The sequence below is a fragment of the Parasteatoda tepidariorum genome, chromosome 1 (genome assembly GCF_043381705.1).
Source record: "Parasteatoda tepidariorum isolate YZ-2023 chromosome 1, CAS_Ptep_4.0, whole genome shotgun sequence".
NCBI lineage: Eukaryota > Metazoa > Arthropoda > Arachnida > Araneae > Theridiidae > Parasteatoda > Parasteatoda tepidariorum.
In genome coordinates, this window is record NC_092204.1 from 78,457,208 (window position 1) to 78,473,007 (window position 15,800).

The window sequence follows — 15,800 nt, forward strand, 5'->3', positions numbered from 1 at the left end:
TTACCACTTGAAATGATATTATTTTTAATAATACGAGAAAAATAACTTTCTATCTTACATTACATTCAAAGTTTAGTTATGAGTAAATATTATTTATAAAGTGAATTTAAAGATAACTTATAAAAATATTTTCATTAGTGTTATTTTTTTTTTTTTTTTGGAGCAAGCGCCCTCAAACCTCTCGCGCCATCCCTAGCAGCAGGGTTTGCCATTGCACAAATTCACAACAGTTATGAAGCTAGTAAACAATTCATTAAAAAAAAAAGTTTCACATGAAAACGGAACTTTCTAAGAACGGCTTTTAATCCATACATTTAATTAATTCCAAAAATGCCACTAGTTCTTGTATTAAACATTTCACAAATTAATTACTTGATATCATTATTAAACAAATAAAAGGATGCATTCGAGTCGTTCGTAAATAATAACTAATTTTTTTCACACAAACATAGATTTTCCTATTGCGATAATTAAGAATATGTAATAACATGTTTCAAAATTGAACTAAGCATGTTTTAAAATTTAAAAGATTTTAAATTATCGCTTTTTCCAATGAAATCATAATATAGCAAACATTACTAGAATAAAATGCGAAATGCTATAACAAATAAAAATCTAACATAAGAAGCAGGTGACAAATTAAGAAGAAGAAAAAAAAAAAGACAATGGACGAATTGTATTTATACCGGAACAGGAAATACGTAACCTACTTATAAGAAGTGAGGGTATCTAAAATATTTAGATAGTAAAATAGAACATAATTTAATATCAAAAAATTAAATAAGTAAATGAAAAAAAGGAAATATATAATTTAAATGTGGTATTAACATATACATAAATTATGTATATTTACAATCGATTAATTCCTCTTTAACTCACGTAATACGTCTTCAAACTGTTACTTAACTTAAAAACTGTAATAAAGGGCTTCACAAAATTAAGCAAAAAAGTGAGGAAATAGCTCCGAACGAAATAATAGTCTAATTTTAAAACCTCATGTATTTAAAATAGAAATAACATATACTCCTTTTAGACCAAAATACAGAGTCTCAAAAGGGTGGACGTGGTGGAGGGAGAAATGTACGAAAGATATGTTCGTTGCCTGGGATTCGAACCCAGTACATCCGGGTCCGTAGTAAGATGCTCCAAACATCACAGTTGTACAAACGCAGTCCAAGGAGGGTTACGGTACTTATTATAGTGGCTGCCACAAAGACCCATCATGACACTCTTTCCAAATTCAATGGTACAAAGGGTTGCTATTCGAAAATATGGTTCCAATAACACGTTCAGGAGATCGATAATTTCAGTTTTACTATTTTATTTTATCTTATAACCGTCGTTGAACAGCCGATCTAACTTTTTGGGTTTACGACTACCAATGTTCAACTCCGCAGCTTTGTAATTTTGAACCCAATCCAAAAGACAAGAGAACTCCTGAATCAAGTATTTGGAGAAATTTGCCTTCGAGGAGGACTGCTTTTGCGCTACATGGAGAGGAAAACCGCGAAAACCTGCCACGGTTAGCCTAACGGCAAGGGGACTTTAACCCATGATCCGTCTATCACTGAGTATATTTTACGTCAGCACTGTGGCCGATGCAAACATGGCGCGGAATTCGAATCGACCAGCCATGGCTGGGATTCAAACCCAGTTCACTTCATAGGAGAGTGATCGCTCTATCCCCTAAGCCAGCTGCAGCTTAAAAACATAAAAGAGAACGAAATATATAAAGCTTCTTAACTCAAAATGGACTTGGTTGTACAATGCGGGGGAAAAAAATATGGACCACCCTGAATAACGATCAGATCTAATAATAATGTTTAGATCTTCACGTTCTAGGACTCAATGGTTCCAGGGGGTGGCCTAAAATATGCTAATCAATTAGAGCAGGTGATATACGAAAATCAGACACATAAACGTATTTTATCTAAATAAAAGTACCTTTTTTTCCACGGAATCGGATTTATGCCCCCCTAAAATATAGGGTGTAGCCGCAATCTGGGAAATATGGCCCCCATAGTTTAGTCAGGAGAGAGATCCAAAATTTGGAATCCTTAAATGTTAATTTTACTTTTTACATATTTCCCCATATCTCTAGAACTTTTTATACGAATTGAAAATTTTTAGCACGCTATTATAAAATTCGTTTGCCAAAGAGAATTCCATACACAAAATAATTTTTAAGTAAATATTTATTATTTTTTATTGTTTTACTTAATAATGGTCGAAAATTTTTTCAAAAGGTATAAAATTTTTTATTCATTTTAAAATATGTAATTTTAAATTACCAAATACAAAAGTTGCGCGAAATCGGTAGAATAGCTCTGAAATAAATAGAATTTCATAAAAATCGTATATTTAAAATTCGATTTCTTAGGAACTTATTCAACCGATTTCGCTCAAATTTTGTATTTCACTATTTAAAATTACGCACTTTAAAATGGTGTAAAAATTTTATATCTTATAATTTAAAATTTGTTTCGATTATTATTAAATAAAACAATAAAAAATAATAAATATTTACTTAAACTTAGTTTTTGCATCGAATTATCATTCAACAAACGGATTTTTTAATTGTGTGCAAATTTTTTTTCGATTCGGTTAAAAATTTCTTGAGATATGGTGATATATGCAAAAAGTCAAATTAACATTAAGGGGTCCAAACTTTGGAGGGCTCTCGTGATTAAACTATTGGGACCATATTTTCCAGATTGCGGCTACACCTTATATTTTGAGGGTAAAAAATCCAAATCCGTTGGGGGGGAAAAAAGTATTTTTATTCAGAGAAAGTACGTTTTTGTATCTGATTTCGTAACTTAAAATATCGTCTGCACTTATTAATTTTNAGGTCACCCCCGCAAACCATGAAGATTAAGTCTTAGAATGTGACGATCCGATCTTTAGATTTCAAGCTTTTCAGGGTGGTCCGTTTTTAACTTTGCGCACTGTACATGAATATAATATATGATTAAGCGAATTTAGATACATCGTTCAGTCTTCACATCTTATATGCATTGTCAAAATGAATTCCGTCTTCACATCTTAGATACATTGTCAAAATGAATTCAGTCTTCACATCTTAGATATATGGTCAAAATTAATACCGTCTTCACATCTTAGATGCATTGTCAAAATGAATTCCGTATTCACATCTTAGATACATTGTCAAAATGAATTCCGTCTTCACATCTTAGATACATCGTCCAAATGAATTCCGTCTTCACATATCAGATACATTGTCAAAATGAATTCCGTATTCACATCTTAGATACATTGTCAAAATGAATTCCGTCCTCACATCTTAGATACATCGTCCAAATGAATTCTGTCTTCACTTCTCAGATACATCGTCCAAATGAATTCTGTCTTCACATCTTAGATACATCGTCCAAATGAATTCTGTCTTCACATCTCAGATACATTGTCAAAATGAATTCCGTCTTCACATCTTAGATACATCGTCCAAATGAATTCAGTCTTTACATCTCAGATACATTATCAAAATGAATTCCGTCTTCACATCTTAGATACATCGTCCAAATGAATACTGTCTTCACATCTCAGATACATTGTCAAAATGAATTCCGTCTTCACATCTTAGATACATCGTCCAAATGAATTCTGTCTTTACATCTCAGATACATTGTCAAAATGAATTCCGTCTTCACATAGATACATAGTGAAATTTATTCCACCTATTTTCCAGCAAAATGTATATATATGCAAATTTTTTTAAAATAAAATAACAATTCCTCTTTTGAAAATGATGAAATATATTGCTTTTACTTAGCTTTAAACATACATGTTATCACGCGATATTTAGGTAACAAACAGTCAAAAAATAAAATAAAAAAACCTTGTGACACAAGGTCAATGTAAAGCTATCATTTTTCTATTGTAAGTGAAAGTAATGAAGCCACAAAAGGAAAAAATTTGAAATATTTATAAAGCGCATCCGAAGTAACACGAAAGTTGTTAAAATATGAAAAAAAAAGAAGGAAAAAAAAGCGTGTTTTCGCAGAATTAATTGATTATAGAAAAACTAAATAAAAAATGGAGTTTCAAATTTCAACTTCCGAATTTTTTTCATAAAAAATCATCCTAACGAAAGTTAATTCCTCTATGATGGAGTAAAATAGAGAGATCTATTCTGGCACGCAAGAACTCTCTTCACTTCGCTTCCTTCCCGCTTAGTTATCAGTCGCGTGGCAGGTGCATCCGTTTGGGGAAAGTGAGCGGATTTACTTTTAGCCATTTTATGAAGCTTCTGTCGCAGAAAACACGCACACGTGTATTGCTGTCAAACTCAAGATCTTAACTGCTTATTCAAAGGATAGTAATTGAGACAGAACGTTCGAATCTTGGGAGGAAGGAAAAAAAAAACTTGTTTCTTTTAATTGCAATCGTTGTAATACAAATTGAAATCATAAAATTCAACTTTACTTGTGGCAAAATCAGAAGGACGAGAAGTTATTTATTCGAAAGATCAGTCATACAAATGTTAGACACCTTTACGCAGGACGAACTGTTAGAACACGAAATGTTAGAACACCTTTACGAAACATTATTGATTTCATTTTTTACGTTACACACCTTTTAAAGAGGAAAAAAATCCATAAGATATGGAATACAATTGCGTGTAAAAATATAACTCGATTTTAATTGCAAATGATATCTCTGAAGTAACGATTGGTGCTCAAAATTACTTTTCAATAGGCTTTATACAGTCAGGTAGTTTTTCTTTTAAACAAATGAGTACTTATATTGAGATTTTTGATGTAGTGAAGCCACCATTAACACCATATCTTAATCTCGAGATAATTTTTAGCTGTTGCCAAAATAACATAAATATTAGTAAAAAGAATAAAAGATTTGCACAGTGTAACTCATAGTTACCATAGGGATGAATAAAAATAGGCATATTTTAGAAAAAACTATCTTAAAAACTTCTTAAAAAATGTATGGAAATTCTTTTAGACACAACATAATTTTATATAATTTAAACATAGTATTTTTTTATAATTGCAAAATGATGAAGAAGATATATTAAATGTTATACGAAGCAATTTAAAAGCGTGATATATTGAATTTGATGCTTTATCGCTTTGCTCAAATTAAAAAATAAGCTGCTCTAAATATATTCATTAATAACAACTACTTCATAACAAAAATATTGATGAAAAAATTATTTTTTTCTTCCAAAGCAGTTAGAAGTTGCCAATTAAAAGGGAAATTTATAAAATTATAAAAACAGCTACATTGTTAAAAGTTCCGAATCAAATGACGGTAAAATGTACCGGCAGACAGGGTAGCACCGTTACGTTTTACTGTAAAATCCATTTTTACCGGTTATGTTACGGAATAAAAAATTTTGCTATACCGAATTTTTACATTAATTACCGTATAATCACTGAGTCACTATAGTTAAATAAATATTACTGTAAAAATTACGGTATAATATTTTACAATAAAAATGGATTTTATGATAAAAGGGATATTACGGATGATAGATTTGAAGTGCCTGTACTTCATGCCGTAATTTGATCCGGAATTTTTTATAGAGCAAGAAAGCCAAATCTGTAACAATGTTCCTCAATTACTGCAGATGAATTATTTTCCGTAGTACTTAAAATAAGTAGTATTACAATGCAAAATGAAACATTTAAGTGCTGTTAAACAATTTATATTCATACCAAATCAGTAAATAAGCTATAATAATATATTTAATTTTATAAATATTCAATATTGTAAGAAATAATTTCAATGTTAATAAAGTTTTCATGATATTAACATTAAAAATGATTGCCCACAAAGTTTGGATCATTAAATTTATGCAACAAAAAAAAAAGAAAAATATCCAGGAATTATTAAGAGAAAACGAGAATTTATGCGGCGCATTAAAGATGTTTGCAATCAATTATAATTTTGCTTTGACAAATATTGTCTCCAGATAAATAAATAAGATATTAAAAATTGAAATCAAAGAGTTTTTATCAGTCGTAATATGTTGATAAAGGGAACCGCTTTTAACTGATATGATTTTTATTAACTTACCATTGCAGAGTTTTCCTCGATGATCTACTCAATTATATATAATCCATTTGTCACACAATTAATTAAGTATCCAAACAATCTTCAAAAACTATTATCACTTAAAAATATTCGATAATAAATCTTTTCCAAGACATTCACTCACCTACAAAAAGAAAAAAAATGACATATAGTATTCCAATTTGGGAATGTTAAAATAAAGATAATTATGACATATAAAAAATTCAATGTTATACAATAATTTGTTATTAAATGTAAGACTTTCAGCAATTGTAAATATCCTTAAGAAGACGCTACATCGCGGAAGAAATTGTGGAGGAATCAACGAACTACTAGGTTTAAAGTAGAGAAGTTTCTGTGTACCTGTCGAACCTGTAAGCTTCTATACCAAACTTGAAGTGTAACTTGAAACGAATTGTTGTACCGCTTTTTCATTTTCTCATCTTTAGTTTGACTTCTGTGATCCTGTATGATGTTAATTACGACTGAATTTTCATTGACTTCAAAATGTTGCGTGTTTAAATCACGTCCGGGTCACCACTTATTTTTGGCGAGATAGATTACGTGTATTTTATCATCATTTGAAATGTATCAATCGTCAGCGAGAAAAAGTAGAAGTGAAAAAATTAAAATTTAACTTAACCTTAATCAACATTATAATAGGACCCCAGACGTCAAACATAAAGCGAGACTAAAAAGTTAATACACATTTCATTGATTGATTGACCTTTCATTGATCATTGTCCCACATTAAGACTATTAAGACATGGATCCCAGCAGAGTAAATCATAAAATTTAAATTGCTGGAAAAATGCTTTCAAAATGGATAAATTACTACAGGATAACTTCCCCACATCATTATCCTAAGAAATCCTGCCATAATTTGTCTGCATTTTAAAAACATTTTTTCGGCATTGAAACTTGCAATTTACTCTGCGTTTACCTGAACTTCTTAAATTTTAATTGATTATGAAGTTAAAAAAGAATTTTCCATTAAGGATTTCTACACCAGAGCGCCCTCTTGAGTTGCTTTAAGCAGTAATAAATTTGCTTGTAGTTCAAATAACTTTATCAAAATTATAAATATTTGTTTTAATACTTATACTTAGATGTCATTTAAATATGCAAAGTTGTTCAGAAAAATACATCTGAAGATAAAATCATTAAAAGAAATCAATAATTTAATCACTTCATATGAGCAAAAAATAGTGCAATATTTAATCGGGGCAAACAAGAAAAGGAACAAATTTCAAATAAACGGATTTTGTTTGAAAACGTACCGGATTTACCCGCATATGTAAATTAAGCGCGCTAATTCCAACGATCCTTTCGTTCCCATGCCACGCCAAAAACCGCAATCTTAATTGCCTTTTTTTTAGTACACTCGTTGCTAGCAAATGTATGTAATGTGCTGAAGCATTCTTTACAAGCACCGAAATAAATATTTAAGGAAACACCCAAGTGAGTACTCGGGAAAAAAGAAAATTAAAACCAAAGCAAATCATTGTATTTATGTATTTGAATAGAACAAAGTGATTTAAAGTGAGGGGAAATTATTTGAAATGATCCGAATGATTTACTGAGGTGAGATGATTCAAAGTGCTTCGAATTATTTCACCTCGGTAACTTGAATTACTGATTCAAATCACTGACTGATTCGAATAGCGACATCAATATCAATAATAAAAAATGACAACAAATTCTATATATTTCCCAGAATTAACAATAACTAATATGGCTTATATATATAAAAATAATAGCTACAATTATAATTTACCCTCCAGTTTCTATTTCTAAGTATTTATGGAATAAATGTATATTTTGCAGCATCGATTTGAAATAAAAGCAAATTAAAGCTACTAGATTCCTGGAATAACTGTAATTTTAATTTGTTCGAGAAAAAAAGTGTTTAAATCGAGACATTTTACTTTATATTTTATAACCGTCGTTGATCAGACGATCCAATTTAGAGTTAATGACTACAAATTTCCAACTCCGTAGCCTTGAACCCAATCCAGAAGACAAGGAAACTCCTGGATCAAATATTAGGAGAAATTTACCTTCGTGGAGGACTTTTTGATGGAACTAATCCGCAAGCGTTGCATAGAAAGGAAAATCATGAAATCCTCCTACGGTTAGCCTGACGGCAATTGAACTCTGACTCATGATCCGTCTACCACTGAGGATAATTTACGTCAAAAGTGTGGTTGGTGCGAGCCAGGTGATGAATTCTTATCTACCAGCCATCACTGGCATTAGAACCCGGTTCACCTCATTTAAATGAGAGCGCTCTATCCCCTGAGCCACCACAACTCTAATCGAGACATTGAAACATTTTATTCAAATCAAGTAACCCGACTCAGTTTCAGGATGTTTAGTTAATCAAATCAGTGAATGATGAATCAGTAGACTCCTACTAGAGAGGAGGCGTCAGCCCGAGCCCGGAAGCTCGGGACCTACTTCATTGAAAAAATTGATTTGGAACCACTACTTAAAATAAAATGTTTAACAAAAACAATAAGTACGAAAAAGATAAATCCTATTAACATGAACAGCTAAAATACTATATTAGAATTATATTAACAGCAACAAAAAAAAAATCTAAAGTAAAACATAGCAGAAAACGAAATTCTATTAAAAAGCAACGAATTTACTATATTTGAGAGTACTATAAAATAACGCAAGAAAAACATACATCAATATATTTAAAATGATATTAAAATAACTAATATCGCATTTTTTACGGAAAGGCAAAAACAGTACAGTGGTTTTAAAATTATTTTTTTAAACATTGACTTAACCTTTTAATGAGAAGCAAATAAAATTCAATGTCAAAATAAATTTAAAAAAGAAAAAAAGAAATCCCAGTCACGCTACATTTCATTATTATCTTTCAATCCGCTATCTTTCATCTCTTATTATTTTCACATCACTCGACTTCGGCCTCAGATAATAGAAGCCGGCTTTCTTTTATAGTACACTACAACCACTTATTTAATATATGCGCAACCAGTGTATTTTGAAATATACACAGCGCAACAAATCATAAGAACATTCATCAATATCAAAGTATTCTTGATCGCACGGGACAAAAGACCGTCGAAGATAAAATACATTTGGACGTCAGAGTGACTCACATAGTTTTCTATTCGTGACTCAACGTCAAAAGATGTTTGATCTTTTCAAGCATTATCGACAGAAGTTATCCTGGAACCGAGGCTATATTTAACTAGGAAATAACTTTCTTTTTTTTTTTTTTTACTCTTTTGTCTGCTCTTCGTCTTCTTCATTGTAAATGCTCTATTTTTTTCCCACACGTATTATGTTTAGAATTTTAAAAAGGTATTTTATTGTCTGCAAGATATGAAAAAGAAAATGGTTTAATCTGAATGCAGACGATAAAATTCGAATTCTTTTTAAATCTCATCACTAATTTGAATGTATAATTTATGAGTACGATTCGATTTAAATGAGTTCTTTATTCAAGGAGTTAAATCTTGTTAAGCCAGTAGCTTACATTTAAGGTGTTGCAATAAATATTAATTGTATGTAATGCGTTCAATTGTTTTTCTCCTCGTACAATATTTTGTTTGCTTTGTTTCGGAAATGAAAGAGAAAATAAAATAAATTGATGCGAAAATATAAAAAATAAAGTTATAATTTTCTGAAATCAAAGTTCATGAGGTATATTGTCTAAATATAAAAACTAAAATAAATACTGATAATTTTCATGAATAATTATGATTTCATAGTTGTATCAATTAAAAAAGAAAGCGGGATTGAGCTTTAGAAGAAAAATATGAATTAACAAATAATTTATTTTTGCAGGATTTTTATTTACCTTCACGGTACTTTTTTACATAAGTCTAATAGTAATATAAAAATATTTTAATAAATAAATTAGTTTGTTTAAAGATAAGAATGTCTAAATGAACTGTGAATTAAAACATATAATAATAATAATAATTAATTTATCTAAAAGTACGCATACTAAAATGGAAATTATAATATTTATAACCATAATGATGATCCTGCCCATTTGACTTAACTATTCCTTACTTTCTTTTGTTCTTGTAACAACTATTTTCTTCTTCGCTATAGTTCACATCACAATTGCGAACTATAAATAATATTTATTAATATTAAATCTGAAAAGATCTTTTTCAAAGATATCATATTTAGTTAAAAGGAAATAAATATTCAACATTCGTCTTTACAAAATGAAGCTCATGTATTTTAAATTACGGCCCAATCCTGCTGCGTTTCATACAATTGCTCTAAAACTGCGCCAAATTTATCTTTTAAGATAATCGGCACAACAATAGATCAAGGGCGGATACAATAAGCGAAAGTGGAATGCAAAGAAAGAAGAAAAAAAACAAAGAAGGAAGAGCGAGAGCTCGTCTCTCCTGTGGTTCGTCTCCGGAATTTGGGAGACAGGAGAAAAGGGATCGATCCGGTGAATGACCGCCGCAGACTCGGCACATCGATCCGGCTTCTGGGTTTCGGGAAAAGGTCAATTCAACATGAAATCTCATTCAGAAAACGGCGCTTTTGTTTGGGGAAACTTTAACCATATTACAGATCAGCGACCGAACTTTTAGAATATGATCAAAGAGAGGACAGACTTTTTTAGTGTTGGGTAACAGCTGTAGCTTCTGAGCGCATGCTCAATAAACCGCAAAGAAAAGATTAATTTTTAAAATAACTATCTTTAGACAAAAGTGGAGAGTGATTAAAAGCAAGAGAAGTATTACTCGTAAACTGCGTTAATGTTTTTGGTATCTAAACAAACATTGGCATAAATCAGCGGTTCTAAAAAAGTGTTCCACGGAACCCTAGGGAACACAGGGGTTCTGAGATTGAGGATGTGTTTGCGATATGCAAAAACGTGCATTGAAAACGCTTCAGAAACATCATTCTTATAAAGTTACAGGATTGGAAAGTCCGCTCAACATTGCCAGGGGTCTGTCCAGACATTTTGTGAAAGGTCCGTTTTCGTAAAATTGTGAAAAAATGACTCGTAATTTGTGAATATAAAATAAACGTTAAGTCACATTTTTTCAACCAGGGTCCGCTCTTGTGAATTTGTGCAAATAGGGTCCGTTATTGCAAAAAAACTTTTTCAACGAGTTTTTAAATAGTAAAGACATACAAGATTATGCTCAACACTGTAAACAGGGGCTGTCCAGACAATTTGTGAAAGGTCCGGTTTTCGTGAAATTGTGAAAAAATTACTCCCATTCCTTCAACCAGGGTCCGCTTTTATGAATTTGTACAAATAGAGTCCGGTTATTGCAAAAAACTTTTTCAAGCAGTTGTTAAATTGTAAATAGACACAAGATTATGCTCGGCACAGTAAAATTATAATTAAAAAAAAATAGTTTTTCAAAAATAAACAGAAATTGCTGCTTCTAAATTAGAGATGCAACATACAAATATTTGGTATTTAGCCTATACTGCTGAAAGCAGAATATTAATTTCGGACGAATAATGGAAGAATCGTCTGCCGAAGACAAAACTTAATTCGTTTACATCCATCTTTCTTGTTTTCTGCCCTGGAAAGGGTTTATTCGATTAAGAAAATAATAATGATGTTAAAAAATTTGTGAAGGGTCCGATTAAGAGATAAATTATTTTGTGAAGGGTCCGTTTTTAAGTTAAAATATTTTGTGAAGGGTCCGTTTTTATGAAAAGATATTTTGTGAAGGGTCCGTTAACCAATATCTTAAGGGTCAAAAACGAAGAAAACAGTCCGTTAACGGACCCAAATTTCTTCTAAACAGACCCCTGATTGCACAAAATGTAATTAAACTACAGACGGAAGGAATAGTTGTCTGTGCACCTGGAGATAAAGTTATTTCTAGATTATTGAACAACCGATTTCTATATGCATGAATCACATTGAAGCACGACAATGGCTTGTGAAATAGTCTTTTTTAACTAATATATTCGATAATTACAAGTCGGAGTTCCACTAGGAAGAAAGTCGATACTTTAGGGTTCCATAGCAAAAAAAAAAAAAAATTTAAAATAGTCGGCATAGATAATGATGGGGAAAGAAAACTGTTTTCTTCGTTTTAGTTCTTAAGATATTGGATATCAAAGTTCAAAGCTTTGGATATTAAAATAATGTCGTCAATTTAGTTTGGCGCCACGTAAAAACGCAACTACTGATTTCAATATTACTTGCCATTATAACATGTAATTAACTTGTTCAGAAGATTTATTAACATAATTACTGCTATTAAATTAACTGACACCTTTGCAATGAATAATTTATGTAGTTTATTTGTGTTATAATTAAATTTAATTATTTGTCTCACAAAAGGTATTTGTCTATGCAATAATAAACTGCATTGTTAAATAATTATTTGTACTTAAAATTGATTTAATATAATAATAAAACTCGCAAAAATATTTTTTCAGAATCAATTTTACTCACTCTAAATTTAAAATACGCCGTTATAAATTTAACTTATTCCAAATTCATTTGTTGAAATAAGTTTTAAATATTTAATTACCTGTTAAAACAGAAAAATTAAAACTATCTGTGGTTTTAAATCTAGCTAAATTATATTTTAAATACAAATATGTGACTTAAATAAACAAAGTAACGGAAGATCAAATTATTAAATAATTTACATGCGATTACGAAATAGTTTTGAATAATTACAGTTAACAAGGCCTGACTGTTATGAAAACAGAGGGTGGTACGCAAAAGAATATTTTGCATCAATACAATTCGTTGATTAGTTAATAACCGGAAATAACGACAACGCAAGGTCGGGTTACGCTAAATAGGAACACACACCATTATTGTTCCTATTGTTTTGTAGTAACTGTACTTATCCTATTGCTAAATGATTTGCTATTGTTCGCATATTTTCAGTTCCAAGTTGAAAACAACAATATGAAATTTTAAAAACATGTAGGAATTTTTCATTCAGAAATTTTAGTTCGCAAAATTTTCACGTTAAAACGGACAGTTTACAAAATATTTTAACTTATCAGAAAACTTTTCTTTTTAGATACGCATTTATCACAAAATTCATCTTTGGAAAAATAGGTAGTTTATTGACGTCGCACTAGAGCTGCGCAATGGGCTATTGGCGACGGTCTAACATCCCTGAAGATGATCCGAAGACATGCCATCGCAATTTTGAGAGAAGGGATGGCTCCACTGCTTTGGTAGCCCGACGACCTGAGCGCGAGGTCGAGCACTTTACGGTAGAACAGTTTAACGAGGACCGATATCACGCACCCTCGGTCCCTACGCAAGCTGATCAAAGTGGTCACAAACCCGCTGACTGACCACAGCCTTGACTTCGGTGTTCTACTGGGAACCGTGACTTTACTATCAGTCCACTGCGAGACCTTGGAAAAACAGCGATGGGTTCATTATTTTAAATCAAGAACATCATAAAACAAGATGGACATTTTTTTTCTCACAAAAATGACCATGACCGATCCGACAGAAATTTTAGTTGAGTAAATTATGAGCAAATTTTCACAAATTTATAAAAACAAGACCTTTAACCAAAAACCTGAACAGACCACTTATTTCAGTATTTTTATTATTATTATTTTACAATATCCCAAATAAGACCCTATTCTCACTAAGTCGCAAAATAAAAACCAGATTTTTCATAAGGATTGAAATGACCCCTACCGGCAATAAAACCCCCTCAAAAACGCTAATATTTCACCTCAGTTTTTCTCACAAAATAAGACGGTACCGTCAAAACAATGAAATATTAAATTTAATTAATGAAGCGTATTCTAAAATGCAAGCAATCATATACATCACCGAACTGTGAAATCGAATGAATAACATGCGTTTGTATGCAAATATCGCGCGGGTACAAATCATTTCGCAATAGTTATGTTGGAATAGTCAAGTCATGTCTGAATAAAACCATAGAGGTAGAATAATCTTTGTCGGATTATTTTTCTTCTGGTTTTTCATTCAGAAGAAAAACCACAAAATTCCTTACAAGGTTTTTCAATTTGATTTCAGGGTTAAAAAGGAAGAGGTGAATCATATAAAGTGGGAAAGTAAACAATTTCAATTTATGCAACTTCCTTTCTTACTTATCAACGCAATCGCATCCTCTGCCAATTCATTCCTTTCCGTTTCGCGGAATCAATTTCATTTTTCATCTTTCGTTGAAAAGCTCTCTTTGATCAAATAAAATAACTTTCTTTAATAATTTAGAAAATTCATATTTTATAAAGTAAAATTCATAAAATGATTATTTGTGAAAATAATTTTTAAAGGAATAGAGAGTATTGTGGAGAATATTTTTTTATTCCAGCTTTTGTGATGAGGGGGCATGATTTCCGATAGTTTAATGAAAGCGTGATTTATAGTAAATACAAGTTTAACATTGCTTTGGTGAAAAATTGATTGTTCGCAGATCAAACAATAATTGCTTTAATTTAAGAAATATTAGCCAAAAATAAAACTAAATTGAAAAGAAAAAATAGTAAGCATCAGACGCCGATAATAAAGATGCATTTTCAAAAAAAAATTTTTTTTGGTTAATTAATAACTGAATTGTTACCAACGGACATAAAATAAAACTTTAAAAAAAAACAAAGCCAACCCCGTGTAATTAATATTGAATTTTAAATGATTACGCTATATAGGGTGCCGGTACTTTTTATCGTAAAATCCATTTTTACCGGAACAATGTTACAGAACAAAAAATTACCGTAATTTTTACAGTAATAATTACCGGAAAATCACTAAGTAATAATTACCGGAAAATCACTCGAATTAATTAAAAATTTCTTAATCACTCGAATTAATTAAAAATCACTGAATCACTCGAATTAATTAATAATGTATGTAAAACTTACAGTATAATAATTTACGGTAAAAATTTATTTTACGGATGATGAAGTAAAAGTGCCTGTACTTTGTACCGTAATTTAAACCGGAATTGTTTATAAATGTGTATGTACAATCATATGAATATATAAGAAGGCCAAGCCATGATAGACCAAGACATGGTCACAAAGTTTTGGTTATCTCTTCCTACTCAGAAAATTTGAATCATGAAATTGAAGTAATGACTCATATCGTGCAAATTTGGTAACTGTCTTAAAAAAGTATTAAGTTGAAGTACATTCCCGGTCAAATTAAACGTTAATATCGTGTTATCATGCATACGCCGTATAAAATAACACGGTAATATGGTTCAGTATGGTTCAATACAATGGTAGTAGCAAATCTAAACGATATTAGGATAAATATTTTTAACGGATCTTTCCATTTATTTCATACTTAAGGCTCGCGAAAAAAATGGCTGAAATCTTCATAGCCGTTCCAGCAACACATCTTTTATTTAATTTTCGCTGTATGTCCAAATATGGCTATGCAATTCCCTCCCCCCCCAAAAAAAGAAAACTTATGATGTTTTATGAGTATAATACGTAAGAAATGAACGAGGATAGAAACCGAGCGCATTCCAAAATCAGGGGTCTGTATAGGCCGAATTTACTACCGTTTAGCGGTACCTTCACAAAATACTTCTTCTTAAAATTTTATTTTTGCATCCCTTAAGAAACGATAAATTCATATTTTTTCCATATTTTTGTGTTGATTTCTTAAAATAATTTTTTATTTTTCACAAATTACGTCTACATTTTCACAAAATAGGTACCACAAATAGAAAACCTAGACAGACCCTTGTAAAGAAATCCGAACGATTTAATTCTGTCTAACATTTCAACCTTCC

The 15,800-nt window shown here is 30.9% G+C and overlaps 1 protein-coding gene across 2 annotated transcripts in view; it reads right to left on the reverse strand.

Moving 5' to 3' along the window:
- The window catches only part of LOC107441901 (Krueppel-like factor 6), a 145,213-nt gene that overhangs the window by 77,873 nt on the left and 51,540 nt on the right, over positions 1-15,800 (reverse strand). The window contains exon 1 of one of the 2 annotated variants that reach the window (XM_071182913.1): positions 6,058-6,199. The exons of the other annotated variant lie outside the window; for it this stretch is intronic. Within the exon in view, the coding sequence (XP_071039014.1) occupies positions 6,058-6,060 (3 nt within the window). The 5' untranslated portion in view covers positions 6,061-6,199. Of the gene's footprint in view, positions 1-6,057; positions 6,200-15,800 lie in introns of those variants that run through there. 2 annotated transcript variants of the gene reach the window in all.